We start from the raw sequence: 13,943 nt of genomic DNA on the forward strand, positions 1-13,943 counted from the left end.
CTATGGCCCTGGGCACCAGAGTCCCTGTATTTCTCATCACAGCCCTCCCACTGCCCAGCTGTACCTATGACAGTCCTGATCATTGTAGCTTAGCTCATAGTCCTACCCCTGTTCAGGCTTCACCTGGCACAGCCCAGATCACTGTACCCTAACTCATTATAGTCCTACCCTTGCCCCAGCTTCACCTGTCATAGCCCAGATCACTGTAGCTTAGCTCATCATAGTCCATCACTGCCCAGGCTTCACCTGCATAGCCTTGGTCGCTGTAGCCTAGCTCATCAGACCTACCCCTGCACCAGCTTCACGGATCACAGCCCTGATGACAGTAGCTTAGCTCATCACAGTCCCACACCTGTTTGGGCTTCACCTGTCACAGCCCTGATCACTGTAGCCTAGCTCATCAGACTTACCCCTACCCTGGCCTTACCCATCATAACCCTGGTCACTGAAACCTACCTCATCACAGTCTATCACTGCCCAGGCTTCACCCACCATAGCCCTGATCACTAGTGTCGCTCATCAGACCTACCCTCATCCCAACTTCACCCACACAGCCGATTGCTGTAGCCTGTGCTCCCTCCACCTCAGCCCCAAGCATTTTGGTCTGTCTCCTTGAACGTCATGATAGCTGGGATTTTTTTCAGTTGGTCATTTCTGCAGTCTTTACTTGTCCCAATATGTATAAAGTGCTATGTGGGGCATGGAATGGAGGTGTGGGAGAACGACCTCCATTACATATCTACCCAGGTGGTCTAGGGGAGTGCCCCATCTACTTCCTTTCCACATCAAACTCAGGGAAGTCAGTCACTCCTCCACCCCCAAGACACCTGTGGACACAGTCTTTACTCAGGGCCATGAGGAAGGGTGGGGCTAGATGGTGTCTGACCCATCTGAGGGTAAATACTCCCCCTGAAAACACCAAAAGACTTTCACAGCAGAGCTTTAACAGAGCTGTCCTTGGTGCTTTCCTAGACCCAAAATGAAATAATATCATGCAGGACTTCAACAGCCTAGTTAAGGAGGGAAGGAGCAACTGCCCTATCTCACTCCCTAAGGGATCCCACTGGGAACACCAGGGCTGGGGAGCACTCTGGGTGGGCAGGATTTGCATCAAGGTGGAGCTCAAGCATGACACTCAAAGCCTGCTTCTGACACACCCCCCTCAGAGAGAGAGGGAATGCAGCAGGGAGCTGGCTCCACTGGAACAAGGAAGGGATGGGGGTTGAGAATGGAGGGTGGCATTCAGGACAATATCCAAGCTGGTGGGCTCGACTGCTCTGCTCTTTGGCTGTACTTGTCTCTGTACTCCACCTTAAGAAGACTCAGGGCAGGATTTGATGAAGGTCACAGAACTAAGTCAAAGCACTGAGGAGCTCAGAATCACAAGTCTGTCCCATCACTGCCACTCCATGGTGGCCCTGTGGCTTCAATGTTAAGAATTTGGCTGGGCAAATAATTCTAGAAAGCAGCTCCAGGGAGGTGAAAGGCAAAACCAAAGATCAAGTGGTCTGATGGTCCACTGTGCGATGAGGAGCTACCAATGGTTGTAGGCAGAGGAGTGTGACCTAGTAAGATGGGTTTCAGACAGATCCCTTATAATAAACTCAATCCTCCATAATATAGAGGATGACTCAGAGGGTGAGATTGGGATCAGAAGCCTAAGAGGTAACCAGCCTTTACCCATGTGGGCAAAGGCCAGGTTGACACTGGGAGGAGCCCCCAAGAGCCCTCTCTTCAATTCTAGCTCCCCTCTGTCACTTGTTCCCTGGCTTATGCCACTGCTCAAAGTCATCTACTTCAAACCCGCAGTTTACCCTGGGAAAACAAAGAGCCTCAGGAACTGCTCCAGGAACACATGACTAGTCAGTGGACTGGCTATCTTCTTTGTCTACTTGGCTCCAAAGTCAGAAAGATGACCACTGGGACCTAGGTGGGCATGGTATTGGGGACAGTCCTGAGAGAAATGAAGGCAGATACACTTTTCCAAATTCTGTTTACTTCACTAAAACCCGGAGAGAGGCAGGGAAAAGGTACGTCAATGTCTGGGACATTGAGCCTAGGAGTGCACGTTGACAACGGCAACATACAGGGCCAAGGTGCTGAGGGCCAGCAGCCCTGTTACCACTGCTCGGGCCAGCAGTGCTGTCCAGCTGCCCAGGGAGCAGAGGTGGACGAAGGTCCTGTGGGAAAATATCACAATGAGAGAAGGAAATAGATAACCCACCCCCATTTGGACCCAGCCTCACACCCCACCCAGCTCACTCCATGACAAAAGCCTTGTAGACACTAAGAAACATCAGCAGGAGAACAGCTGGCCGGAAGGTGTGGTACAGGTCATAGCGTGTTATCATCCAGACCTGGGCAGATGCGACGATATAATGAACCTGGAGGGAGACAGGAAGTTGGGGCCAGGCCTAGAGGAGGAGTATGGTCATCAGCAAAAAGGTGTGTGTGGGAGAGCAGGACTGCGTACCAGACTGATGTTGGAGTCAATGCTCATCTGGATGTATTTCCAGTCAAACTCAATGCCCCGGGCTCCAACCCAGAGGGGGATGCAGCTGAAGAAGGTAAAGGGAGGGATTCTCCAGTACCCAGGCACCCTCAGCACCCAGACTCTGAGACTGCCCCCTCCAGCACCCATGTGGAACCCAGGTATCCTTTCTCAGGAGTCTGGGCTCCAGGCTGCTGCACATACCGGGACATAATGAGCTCGGCGGTGGCCCAGCCCAGGGCAGCAACCATGATCTTGTACTCCCCCTTGCCAGCATTTCGGGACATGACAAGGTTTAGGCCTATCAGGTCTGCCACATCCACGCTGGCCTTCATGAACTCCTGTGGGTTAGGTTGAGGCTTGAGTAAGCACAAGGGCCAGGGAGCCTCACTCCTGCACTCCCTCCCCCCCCCTTGCTCCACTCACCCCAATGAAGTCATAGATGCCGCCTTCCCATGTGGGAAAGAAAGTGGCCAAGAACAGCATCTGAAAACAGAAAGCAAAAAGAGGTCACTTCAAGGTAAGGGGATAAACTACGAGGGTTCTGTGGGAAGTAACTGTGTATGTGGAGAGCAGAATACTGAGGTTTGGGGGGCCCATCTGGGAGAGGGCTCACCAGATGGGGGCAAGATTACAGATCTAGAGGGAGTTAGAGAGTAGGTGCCCTGGTGCCCGAAGGAGTGGAAGTTTGAGTTCTGTAGTGATCATAAGGAATCTGAGTCAGGTCTGGAGGTGCCGGGGTAGCTACTTGGCAATGTTATCAGCACTGTGTAACACCCTGCGGGTAAGTTATTGCTCTCAACCGTACCAAAAAAACGCTTAGTAAACCATACAGGTGAGGTTTTCTCAGTTTTACTAAAAGAGCTGTGCAGGGCTGAATGGATAGCTCAGTTGGTTAGAGCGCGATATTAAAACACCAAGGTCAACGGTTGGGATCCCCGTATCGGCCAGTCGCCCCCCAAAATAAATAAACAAAAGAGCTATACAAAAATTGCTTCCAGACCCCTTCTCAGGTTCCACCCTTCTAGAGTCCATCCCTTACAGGTATTCTGGAGCCGTCCCTATACGAAGTCCCGAGGGCTGTCCCACCAAGGAGGCTAAGCGGCGGGGGCGGTCCCTGGGTCTGGAGAGCCGGGAGGCCACACACGTGGGTCCGGGCGGCCCTCACCTTGCATAGCTGCACAAAGAGATAGGTAACCCCGGCCTGGACGCATTTCCAGAAGGCGTTGTACTCGGACCTGGAGAAGCGGGCGGTGAGGGGTCGGCTTGGGCCCCGAGCCCTCTCCGCCCCGCGCCCGCCCCGCACTCACAGGCCGCTGCACTTGTACGTGATGAAGTAGGGGAAGTAGGCGAGGGCGAAGCAGTTCCCGAAGTGGAACAGGGTCATGACGCCTGCCGCCCAGTCCCACTGGCCCGGGTCGCGAGGCGGCGTCTTCAAGCGCGGGTCTCCGCCTCCGCCCGCGCTCGCGCCCGGGACTGGGCCTGCAGCCCACTCGAGTGGCCGCGGCCCGCGCGCGGCCTTCTGGGAGCGGTAGTTCCGTCCCGGGGCGTCGCGCACAGTGACGTCAGAACGCCCGCGGCCCGGCCCGAGTTCCCCGGGCTCCCGAGCCTGGGGCGTGTGGGACTGACTTACCCGGCCTCCGCTGCCACTTTGATCCCAGTTTGCCCGAAGTGGAACCGGGCTCGGAGTCGAGCGCGACCCCTCCTCCGTGGGCGCAGGCCGATCGAATAAGTGTGGGGCCGGCCCTGAACCTGGATCTGAACCCACCGTGACCGGCGCGGAGACACGGGGCGTAGCTGTGAGCACTGTTTTTTATTTCGCCATCGACCCAGAGGCGCAGGGCCCTCACGCTGAGCGCCCTTTTTCCCCGGGGGAGGCGAATGCGGGGACGGGAGGTACAGGTTGTGGTCGGGGGGAAACACAGTGAAGCAAAGGAGGGGCCTTCCAGCTTCACTTGTCTCGGCTGAACATGTAGAGGAGGAGGTCGACCACCCGATAACTGTAGCCATATTCGTTGTCGTACCTGGAGAGGGAGGAATGGGGGCTGTCAAGGGGGCCCCTCCCGACCACCCTCGTCTCCCCCACAATTCTCTGAGCCCTATCCGCTTACCAGGAAATGAGCTTCACGAAGTTGTCGTTGAGCGCAATGCTGGCCTTAGCATCGAAGATGGATGAGTGGGTATCGCCGAGGAAGTCCGTAGAGACGACCTTGGCATCAGAATTTCAAAGAAAAGTGTGAGTAGCAGAGAAAGGACTCCCGGGAGCTCAGGCTCTGACTCTTAGGTCCATCCATTTTTCTATAATATTTTATGGAGCTCTACTGTGTCCAGGCTCTGGGGACAGGGTATCACCAAGGCAGATGGGGGCTCTGCCTGTGGGGGACTGGCCAAAGGATACAGCCACAAACACCCTAATGCTGTACCAATAAACATTGCTTCCTGGAAATAATGCAGGCACTTGGAATGGGCCAGCATGGAAACCTTCTGAGGGGTGGCCATGAGTCAGGGTCTGGTGACTAGGAATCTGGCCGACTCAGGCCATCAGCACAGTGTCGGAGGTGGAAGGAACTGCAGGCACAGAGGCCCTGAGGGGTTTAGCCCTAGTGTGATGGAAGCCCACAGGAGGTTTCTCAGCAGTGGTGGTGATATGATCTGATTCCATTAAAACAAGAATGAGCTGCAGGCCCAGGCCCGGGCGAGAGCGCGTGGGTGGAGGCAGAGACCCACTGCAGCTCAGTGATTTCATTAAAACTAGAGGTCCTGGCAGAGAGTGGACCTGCAGGAGCAAAAGCAGGGAGACAGCACCGAGGTGGACATACAGAGATGGCACTTTTTTTTTTTTTTAATGGTGATCAAACCCTGGACTTTGGTATTATCAGCACTGTGCTCTAACCGACTGAGCTAACTGGCCAGCCCAAGATGGCACTCTTGATGGTGATATCTACTTCTCGTAGGCAAGGCACCTGGCCATGGCCTGGCCCCAAGCAAGTGTTGAAAAAACGGGAGCTTTTGTCTTTTGTTCGTGAAGCTTGTATTGAGCACCGGCTGTATGCCAGGCCCTGGGCAGACAGCTGAAACTATGAAAGTGAAAAGATAAGCCTGTAAATCCCTGCTTTCTTGGAGTGCATGTGCTATCAGTGCCAAGAGCAACTATGAGATGAAATTTCAGGTGAGGAAAAGGGCCACAAAAAGAACATCTTTCCGGGGGACTACCTTCCTGAGGAGGGAGATTGAAGCAGAGACTTGGAGAAAGTGAGGGCAGATTGCGTGGCCACCTAGGGAAGCAAGATTCCAGACCAAAGAGCAGCAAGTGCAAAAGCCCTCAGGCAGAGAGAGCTACGTTCCCTGCAGTTCCTATCCTGGCACATTGAGAATGGCTCCCTGGCAAATGGGAATCATACTCCCTCCCCAGAGGGCTCCTTCCAGGATGTCCTCTTCTCAGTCCCTACCTCATCCTCGGTGTAGGCAAGGATGCCAGCCAGGGGCCCCTTGGCTGCTGCTTTTATGGCCTCCTTGATGGCCGAGTAGGGGGTAGGCTGGGCCAGACGGCAGGTCAGGTCCACGACAGACACATCTGGGGTTGGCACCCGGAATGCCATTCCTGTCAGCTTCCTAGGAAATCCCACATCAAGGATGGGAGTCAGAACCTAGGGAAGTCTCCCTCTATTCCCCCTTGCCTTGAACTTAACTAGGCCCCTTCTTTTCCCTCACGGATTAGGGGCCAGCCCAGTCCCCCTGGGGTGTGCCTCCCACCCTGGTTGCAGCTTCCTGTCTTCATACCCTTTGAGCTCTGGGATGACTTTGCCTACGGCACTGGCAGCCCCAGTGGAGGCTGGGATGATGTTCTGGTGGGCACCCCGTCCATCTCGCCAGGCCTTCTTTGATGGCCCATCCACTGTCTTCTGGGTGGCCGTGTAGGAATGGACTGTGGTCTTGGGGAAGAAGAGACCTGAGGTGAGGCCTTCCTGCTCCAAAGCTCCTGTGCCTCTTCTTCCTAGGACTAGGATGGTAGCCTAGCTGTGGAGACTGGTGAGGCTACCACCACAGGCCACAGGAAGGACACATGTAGGCCAGGGTCCAGCCTTGCCTGAGAGTTGTATAGTGTTTTAAAAGACCTTTCCACTGGTAGGCCTCTCTTCCCAAAACCAGTCTCTGCCTCTTAACTCCATACACTAAACAAAGCCTGGGACGAAGAAGTTAGGTTTCCCTGCCATCTCTCCCGCCCCAGTCCCTCATCCCCAACTCACCATCAGCCCTTCCACAATCCCAAATCGCTCGTGGATGACCTTGGCGAGGGGGGCCAGGCAGTTGGTGGTGCAGGATGCGTTGCTGAAATAGCCCAGTTGTGCAAGGGCACTGTGAGGTGAGTCACAGAGCCACCCTTCCACCCTTACCCCTCTGGGTAAAGGTGCACACAGGCTTGGTTTTGCGAAAAGTCAGGATGGGGATGAGAGGGATCAGTGGGGATGCTGTCAGACTGGAGGAGGCACCGGAGGTGCAGCTGGGGGAAGCTCCCCAGCATGTTCTACAGAAGTCATGCATTTCTAACAGGTAGTTTCAGGCTGTTGTTGGTTTTGCGAAAAGTCAGGATGGGGATGAGAGGGATCAGTGGGGATGCTGTCAGACTGGAGGAGGCACCAGAGGTGCAGCTGGAGGAAGCTCCCCAGCATGTTCTACAGAAGTCATGCATTTCTAACAGGTAGTTTCAGGCTGTTGAGGCTTCGGGAAGGAGAAGCAGGTGGAGATTGATGTGAAAGCAGCACCAAGGATCGAATGGGAATGGGGGTGGGGAGAGCAAGTCTGTCCCCTCCCCTCCAGGCTGGCATGTCCTCTGGACACCACCCACACACTTCAGGAGGTTGCTGCCCCTGGTACCTGACAATGTTCATGGAGCCAGGGTTATAGCCGTTTTCATTTACGCCCATGACAAATGTTGGTGCATCTGGTGAGGGCGCAGTGATGACTACACGTTGGGCACCTGCCGAGATGTGTTGCTAAGGTGGAAATATAGATGTGAGGTGCTTCGAGCACCACAGTCCCCCAGCCAGCCTTTGGTACCTCTCCCCCACTTACCGAAGCTGCCTCTATGGAGAGGTACACGCCTGTAGACTCCACCACATAGGGGCTCCCAACAGTCTTCCAGGGGATTTCTTTGGGATCCGTGCTGCAGGGGGATGGCAGGGCTGTGAGTCATCTCTGCGTGGGCCTTGCCTTCACAGTCCACAGCCTTCACTGTTTGAAGGCTGACCATACACCATCCTGTCTAGCTGCAACCGCCTGTTCCCCCACCCCACACACACCTAGCTGTCCCAGATGGATTTGACCCTGCTGGCCTTGCTTTTCATCACTGTCCCCCTTGCGGGCCACTTTTCCGTTTTTGACTGCACCACCCCTGCCATGCCTGGGGACAGGCTGCTGCCTCTCCAAATCCGGTTTCAATTCCCTCTGGGGGGCCGCCCCTGACTACTCCCAGCCAGGTCAGACCCTTTCTACATAAGCTTCCCAGAATGCAAGCCCCATGACAATGAGGCCTACCCAGCTGTTATCTGGTCCCCAACCCTGACCACAGTGCCCTTGTCTACCTGGACCATTTCAGCAGCACATCCTACCATGAGCCCTCCTGGCCCCTCTTGTCTTTACCACTCAGCTCCTGCAATAGAGAGCCTGCTGCCAGAGGTCAGGAAGGTTCCTGAAGACAGACACCTCCATCCAGAGACCAGTTCCGGGGGGAGGGGGAGACTAAAGTCTCAGGCAGCCTTGGGGCCAGCAGTGGCTAGTGGTTTACATTAGGAAGGCAAGGGAGGTTTTCCGTTTCCTGTTTTATAAGTTTGCATTTTTACTTGACATTTGACAAACGTTTATATCTGAAACATATTAAACATCTAGTATTGCTGTTTTCTCCTTGGCTTCAGCAAATAAGCCTTAAATGAATAAACTGTATATTAGTCTTTTTCTCTCACAGAGTTGATCATAAATAACAGGGTTCTTTGCTTCTGTGATCATTCGTTAATGTCTGTCACATCTAGACCATTCCACAGCGGTAGGGCCGGGTCTGTTTCCTTTGCCATTGAGCCTGCTCCTGTTCAATCTGTGTTTGTGTGTGTGTGTGTGTGTGTGTGTGTGTGTGTGTGTGTGTGTGTGTGTGTGTGTGTGTTTTAAATGAACCATTCTACACTCTACACATGTTTACTGAATACCTGACATGTGCCCATGTTCTAAGCGCTTTACTGGTATTAAACTCATTTAACCTTCACAACCCCAGGAGTAAGTACTGTTGTCATTTTTCAGAAGAGCTGACATCAGGGCAGGTGTGAAGGGATTCAGAGGCAGAGCTGGCTGGGAGTGCAGGCGGGCTGGCCCTAGGATCTGCACTCCTGGCTACACTGCCTGAATGAATAAATGAGTGGGCTTCCCCTCTTCTGCCTGGGCCAGGACACATGGTTATTATTCCTGGTCATCTCCTCTGTCAGTCCACACTTTTCATCATCTGGCCCAACTAGTTCTCTGATGCCCCCCATTTTCTGCCTTCCAAGTTGGGGGTATTTCAACAAATTTCCTCTGCAGCAGTTGCTGGGTTGGCATGATTCCTGGTCATCTCCTCTGTCAGTCCACACTTTTCATCATCTGGCCCAACTAGTTCTCTGATGCCCCCCATTTCCTGCCTTCCAAGTTGGGGGTATTTCAACAAATTTCCTCTGCAGCAGTTGCTGGGTTGGCATGAGGCAGTCAGCCCCCAAAGACCCCAGTCCCTCCCCTGAGGCTGTCATAGGCCTTGCCCTCCTGCCCACGGGCCATTTTGAGGATTCCATCCATTCATTCATTCTTCAAGGAAGTACTGAGTGTCTACCAAGAGCTAGGGCCTGTACCTGCCAGTGCCAAAGCAGCAGTGGTGAGCACAAACTGACAGGGCCTCCCTGCAAGGATGCTGAGGCCTGGTAGGAAGATGCCCTTCCAAGTGTTCCACAAACACGAGTTAATGCCACTCTTGCTGGGTAAACCATCCCCATTGGATACATAAGGAAGCAGGCTTGGACAAGTTTGGTCCCTTGTCCAAGGTCTCCCAACTAGGAAGGGGTGGAGCAGAGTAGAGTACACACAAACAACATGGCTTGTTCTAAGTGCCTGGAGAACACGAACAGTGCAGTGATGGAGAGGAGTGGGGAGGAGGGCTACACGGCAGTGACCAGCGAGGGCAACATCTGAGTGGGGTGCACAAGGAGGGGGCAGCTGTGTAGGACAGGACAGGGGAGGAGAATGCCCCAAGTGGTAGGAATGATGGTGCCCAGCTGAAGTGGGAAAGGATACAGTATGTCTGAATGACTGCTCTGGAATTGATTTGATGTCATGATTTCAAACTTGGGTCAAGCAACTTTTTCCGTTTTCACTGACTCTTCAGTCCCCGCCTCCCCACACCCATCCCTGACCACCACCTCGCCACAAGCCGTCCCTGCTCCTTTATCACTCACCCTACCCCCAGTAGGTAAAAAGTGAGGGGGCTGAGAGTAGACCTGCTGGAAGGGGTGCTGGGAAAGCTGCAGAACTTGGCTGCAGCTGGAGAGGGTTCACAGGTGTGCCTGAGCATGTGTGTGCATGTGTGTAAGACTCTGAGGCAGCCACAGGGCCAGCAGTGGCTAATAATTTATATTAGAAAGGTAAGGTAGGTTTATTGAAGGATAAGTATTAGCATCAACTCTGTGAAATGTGCTGGTGTGAGAGGTGCTGGCTCAGGGCCCCAGGAAGTGGGTGGCTGAGGTGACACGGAGAGGCTGCAGGGCGCGGTGCATAGTGCTTTGGGGGGCCCTATCAGGAGCTGGGATTTTATTCGTGGGGTGATAGGAAGCCATTGGAAGATCTAAGTAGGGGAGTAACTGGGTCCAGTGGATATTTTAGAAAGCCCCCTGTGGCTGCTGTATAGGACCTGACTGGAAGGACTTGGCTATGTGGTGATGCCATTTCTTGAGACAGGAGATGGATTGGTTTGGGGGTTGAAGGGAAATCAAGAACTGAGTTGTAGACATGTTGAATTGACAGGTCTGTGAGAAAGCAAATGCAAATATGTGTTAAATAAAAAGTATTCTTGAGTGCAGAGGGGAATCTTTCTAGATTAGTGCTTCTTAACCATTTTAGGAGTCAAGGACCTCTCTGAGACTCCCTCTCCAAACTAGTGCCCAGAGACATGCCCGCACACAATTTGGGGGGGCCCATGTAAGAGGCAGGAGTCCCATTTTAGTCTCTCCATGCCCCCTGTGTTAATATGTCTCAGGCGTGCATCAGGCAGATGCCGCCCTTACCACTGGTAGACGCTGATCTCACGGTTGTCCACAACCAGTCGTCTGTTCTTGTATTCCACATTCCCCTTGTACCGGCCGTGGGTGGAGTCATACTTAAACATGTATACCTGCAGGAGATAGAATGGATTCCTAGTCTTTGGGAGGTAGAGTGAGCACCTTGGTCAAGGTACCACGTTGCAGCTGGGAGCCTTCCACAGAACTCCCCTGAACCCCCTCCCACTGCAGTCCCACCCCTCCTGTTCCTGCCCTCTGCTTGCTGCTCACCATGTATTCTGGGTCAATGAATGGATCATTCACTGCCACCACCTTAATGCCCTTCTCCATGCAGGCACGCAACACCAGGCGACCAATGCGTCCAAATCTGTCCAGGGACAGGCAGAGGAGGGGATGGGAAAGAAGATGGTAAAGGGGAGGAGGCCCACTCAAGGGGACTGGGGGGGATCCTCAATCTGAGGTTAGAAGGCAACCACTATCATTTCTTGCCCAGATGACCTCACCAGCCTCTCAACTGCATTTGCTGCTTCCTCTCCCCATCCATCCACTACCCCCTATTCTTAACTTTGTAGCTGCATGGATCATTTAAAACTTCGAGTCACGGGGCTGGCTGGTTTTGCTCACTTGCGAGAATGTGATGCTGATAACACCAAGGTCAAGGGTTCGGATCCCTGTACTGGCTAGCGACAAAAAAAACCAACCCAAACTTCAAATCAGATTATGTCTCTTGGCATGAAAATCTCCATGACTCCTTTACCAGTAAAACAAGATACAGACTCCTTACCATGGTGTACCAACCTTCTGCCGGGCCTTCTACCCCACTTCTCCCCTTGCTTGCTGCACACCAGCCACACTGACTTCCTGGCTGTCCTTGAGGACACTGAGCTTACCTCCTCCACTCCAGAGCCATTGCTTGTCCCTCTGCCTAAAAGACACTTTCCCATCAAGGTGCACAGTTTTCATACTCAGGGCCCACTCCACAGTCACCTCCCAGAGGCCTTCCCTGGCCACCCCAGCTAATGCTGCCCTCTCTGGCCTTACTATGCCACTGAGTTCTATACTGTTCACAACATGCATCACGGAACTATCTTGATTCTTTGATTATTGTTGTCTTTCCCACCAGCATGTGAGCTCTCTGAGGGCAGGGCCCTGTCTACCTTATTCCCTGCTGTTTCTCCAGGGTTAGCAGAATGAAAGCACTGATGGTGAGAAATATGGGGGTGCCTCCAGTTAGTAACCAGAGGAGGAGCTGGGTCCTGAGGCTTTCAGGAATGGTTCAGGGGCCAGAGAAGACTCACCCATTGATGCCAACAGTCAACTCCCGAACTACAGAAACCTTAGGGGGTGGAGGAGGAGGTAGTGGCGGTAGTGGCTTTTCTTCCTCCTTGACTGGCTCAGGCTCTGGTTTAGGCTCGGGTTTTGGCTCAGGCTGTGTTTCAACCCTGGGCTCAGGTGGGGGTGGTGCTCTGGTCACTGTGTGGAAGAGGAGGGTGGGGGGAGGAGGACCAATCAGCTGCACCATCACCATAGTGAGAGAATGAACCACCTTTGCCACCCAGAGCCTGTTGCTGGCTGCTGGCCCCTAGTGGACAACCATGTAGCCCAGTCTCCCAAACTTACTTGATCTACAGAATGAGCGAGGGTTAGGCTTGTTTCAAAATATCAATTCCACGGCCCCTTCCCTGGAGATTCTAATTCAGTGTGTATGCATTTTTATTAATTGCTTGGGGCGATATGCTCTGTGCCTCAGTTTCCTCCTTGTATAATGGAGATAATAATACTTCTCTCAGAGGGTCGTTGTGAGGATTAAATGAGGTAATACATGTAATGCTTATAATAAAGTCTAGGAAACATTCCCAACATGTTAGTGTTTTGAAGATCTTTTCTCAAAGTTGTCTGATAATTGATCTAGCTCAGTGTTCTGATGGTAAGAAACACCCGGGAGGACTCTTTCCAGGGAAATTTGACTCAGCAGTTTGTGCTGAAGCCTAGGGGTCCTGTTTTTAACTAGCTCTCCAGGTGTTTCTTATCTTCAGGGACGTTTAGGAAATATGGTACATCATACCATATGAAACAAACGGAAACCCGTGTTAGCTGTCACCTCTCAACACCCACTCCCACTCCCGTACTGCTCTTAGAAACACCTGTGCTTGCACCCATGTTTATTGTGGCTCTATTCACATTAGCCAAGAGTCGGAACCAACCTAAATGTTCATCAGTGCAAGTTAATGCACCTCCCTGTCCTGTTTCCTGGGAGTCATATCTTACCTTCCACCTAGGGGCGATTGTGAAGGCTCAGTGAGACCTCAAGACCCCCAAGTAGGAGCTGATTTTAATAGAGGAGGGGAGGAAGTCTGATACTAAGAGTACTCATAAGGAAAGGGAGAAGGGGTTGGAGAGGGCCTGGAGAAGGATGGGGGGAGTTGCTTTGGGCACTGGACTCAAAGGCAGCAGGGAGGTGATGGGGCTAGGAACTGGAGGCCAGCTGGTCTGTATGTCTCCCTAACCTTTCCCCGCTGCAACAGACCTTGTGGCCTGAGGCTGGGCTGTGGGTGTTTCCAGTAGCAGTACAAGTTCATAAAGGTATTAGTCCGTGTTTATTGGTGGCAGCGACCTCAAGTACCTTGACGGTGTTCGTATTCCTGGGGATTCTGTTTCTGCTATCATGAAAGGGGAGATTTGTCCACCGGGGTTAAGAGTGTGGGTCTCAGCCCACTCTCCAACCTTTCAGAAGAAAACTTAGATGGCCCTCCTCTCCGACTTCCCCCAGCCTTCCCCTCTCCTCCCCTCCACTCTAGAGGTAGGTACCTGGGTTGGAGACAAGCTGCTGCACTAGCTAGGTGCGGTGCTGAGCTCCTCACAGGCATCATCTCACTGAATCCTGTGAGGTATGCGCTATAAACCCACTTTACAGAGGGGAAAGTGAAGCCCAAGGTCACAGAGCAAGTGGTGAGCAGACAGAAGGAGGTTCAAGTGCGTGGCTGTAGCCTGCCTGCTCCTGTGTCTTCCAGGATCTCCTCAATCCTGAAGCCCGGCCTAAGCCCTCGTTCCAACCCAATCCACCCCAGCCACACCTGTCCCTGTGGTAGCCTGGTGCCCAGCGAGGGAATGGGTGTGTGTGTGTGTGTGTGTGTGTGTGTGTGTGTGTGTGTGTGTGTGTGTGTGTG

At 53.1% G+C, this 13,943-nt stretch overlaps 2 protein-coding genes across 3 annotated transcripts in view; both read right to left on the reverse strand.

Annotated features, from left to right (window-relative positions):
* Positions 1 to 1,976: 1,976 nt before the first annotated feature.
* TMEM147 (transmembrane protein 147) lies at positions 1,977 to 4,010 on the reverse strand. 2 transcript variants are annotated; one of them, XM_008585867.1, is made up of 7 exons: positions 3,802 to 4,010; positions 3,660 to 3,729; positions 2,918 to 2,977; positions 2,696 to 2,832; positions 2,474 to 2,558; positions 2,263 to 2,384; positions 1,977 to 2,180 (listed from the first exon to the last, which is right to left on the reverse strand). In XM_008585867.1, exons 1-7 carry the CDS (start codon positions 3,876 to 3,878, stop codon positions 2,057 to 2,059), a joined length of 675 nt encoding a protein of 224 aa, XP_008584089.1. In that variant the 5' UTR covers positions 3,879 to 4,010; the 3' UTR covers positions 1,977 to 2,056. The 2 variants fall into 2 exon arrangements, with proteins under 2 accessions (XP_008584089.1, XP_008584090.1); XM_008585868.1 differs by lacking the exon at positions 3,660 to 3,729 and having other exon boundaries at positions 3,802 to 3,820.
* A 328-nt stretch (positions 4,011 to 4,338) lies between these two features.
* The window catches only part of GAPDHS (glyceraldehyde-3-phosphate dehydrogenase, spermatogenic), an 11,307-nt gene continuing 1,702 nt past the window's right edge, over positions 4,339 to 13,943 (reverse strand). The window contains exons 2-11 of the mRNA XM_008585870.1: positions 12,075 to 12,249; positions 11,047 to 11,143; positions 10,783 to 10,889; positions 7,565 to 7,655; positions 7,367 to 7,485; positions 6,739 to 6,820; positions 6,272 to 6,423; positions 5,941 to 6,103; positions 4,603 to 4,700; positions 4,339 to 4,515 (exon numbers count right to left, since the gene is read on the reverse strand). Coding sequence (XP_008584092.1) covers positions 4,443 to 4,515; positions 4,603 to 4,700; positions 5,941 to 6,103; positions 6,272 to 6,423; positions 6,739 to 6,820; positions 7,367 to 7,485; positions 7,565 to 7,655; positions 10,783 to 10,889; positions 11,047 to 11,143; positions 12,075 to 12,249 — 1,157 coding nt within the window. The 3' untranslated portion in view covers positions 4,339 to 4,442. The remainder of the gene's footprint in view (positions 4,516 to 4,602; positions 4,701 to 5,940; positions 6,104 to 6,271; positions 6,424 to 6,738; positions 6,821 to 7,366; positions 7,486 to 7,564; positions 7,656 to 10,782; positions 10,890 to 11,046; positions 11,144 to 12,074; positions 12,250 to 13,943) is intronic.

Source organism: Galeopterus variegatus, unplaced genomic scaffold (genome assembly GCF_000696425.1).
Source record: "Galeopterus variegatus unplaced genomic scaffold, G_variegatus-3.0.2 Scaffold3741, whole genome shotgun sequence".
Taxonomy (NCBI): Eukaryota; Metazoa; Chordata; class Mammalia; order Dermoptera; family Cynocephalidae; genus Galeopterus; species Galeopterus variegatus.

Bases quoted from the DNA above. Each gene is read 5' to 3' on its own strand.
- TMEM147 (XM_008585867.1), bottom strand. From the start codon at position 3,878: ATGACCCTGTTCCACTTCGGGAACTGCTTCGCCCTCGCCTACTTCCCC. The intron at 3,730-3,801 runs GTGAGTGCGGGG...CCGCTTCTCCAG, and splicing joins ACGTACAAGTGCAGCGGCCT to GTCCGAGTACAACGCCTTCT. The intron at 2,559-2,695 runs GTATGTGCAGCA...TACCTTCTTCAG, and splicing joins GCCGAGCTCATTATGTCCCG to CTGCATCCCCCTCTGGGTTG.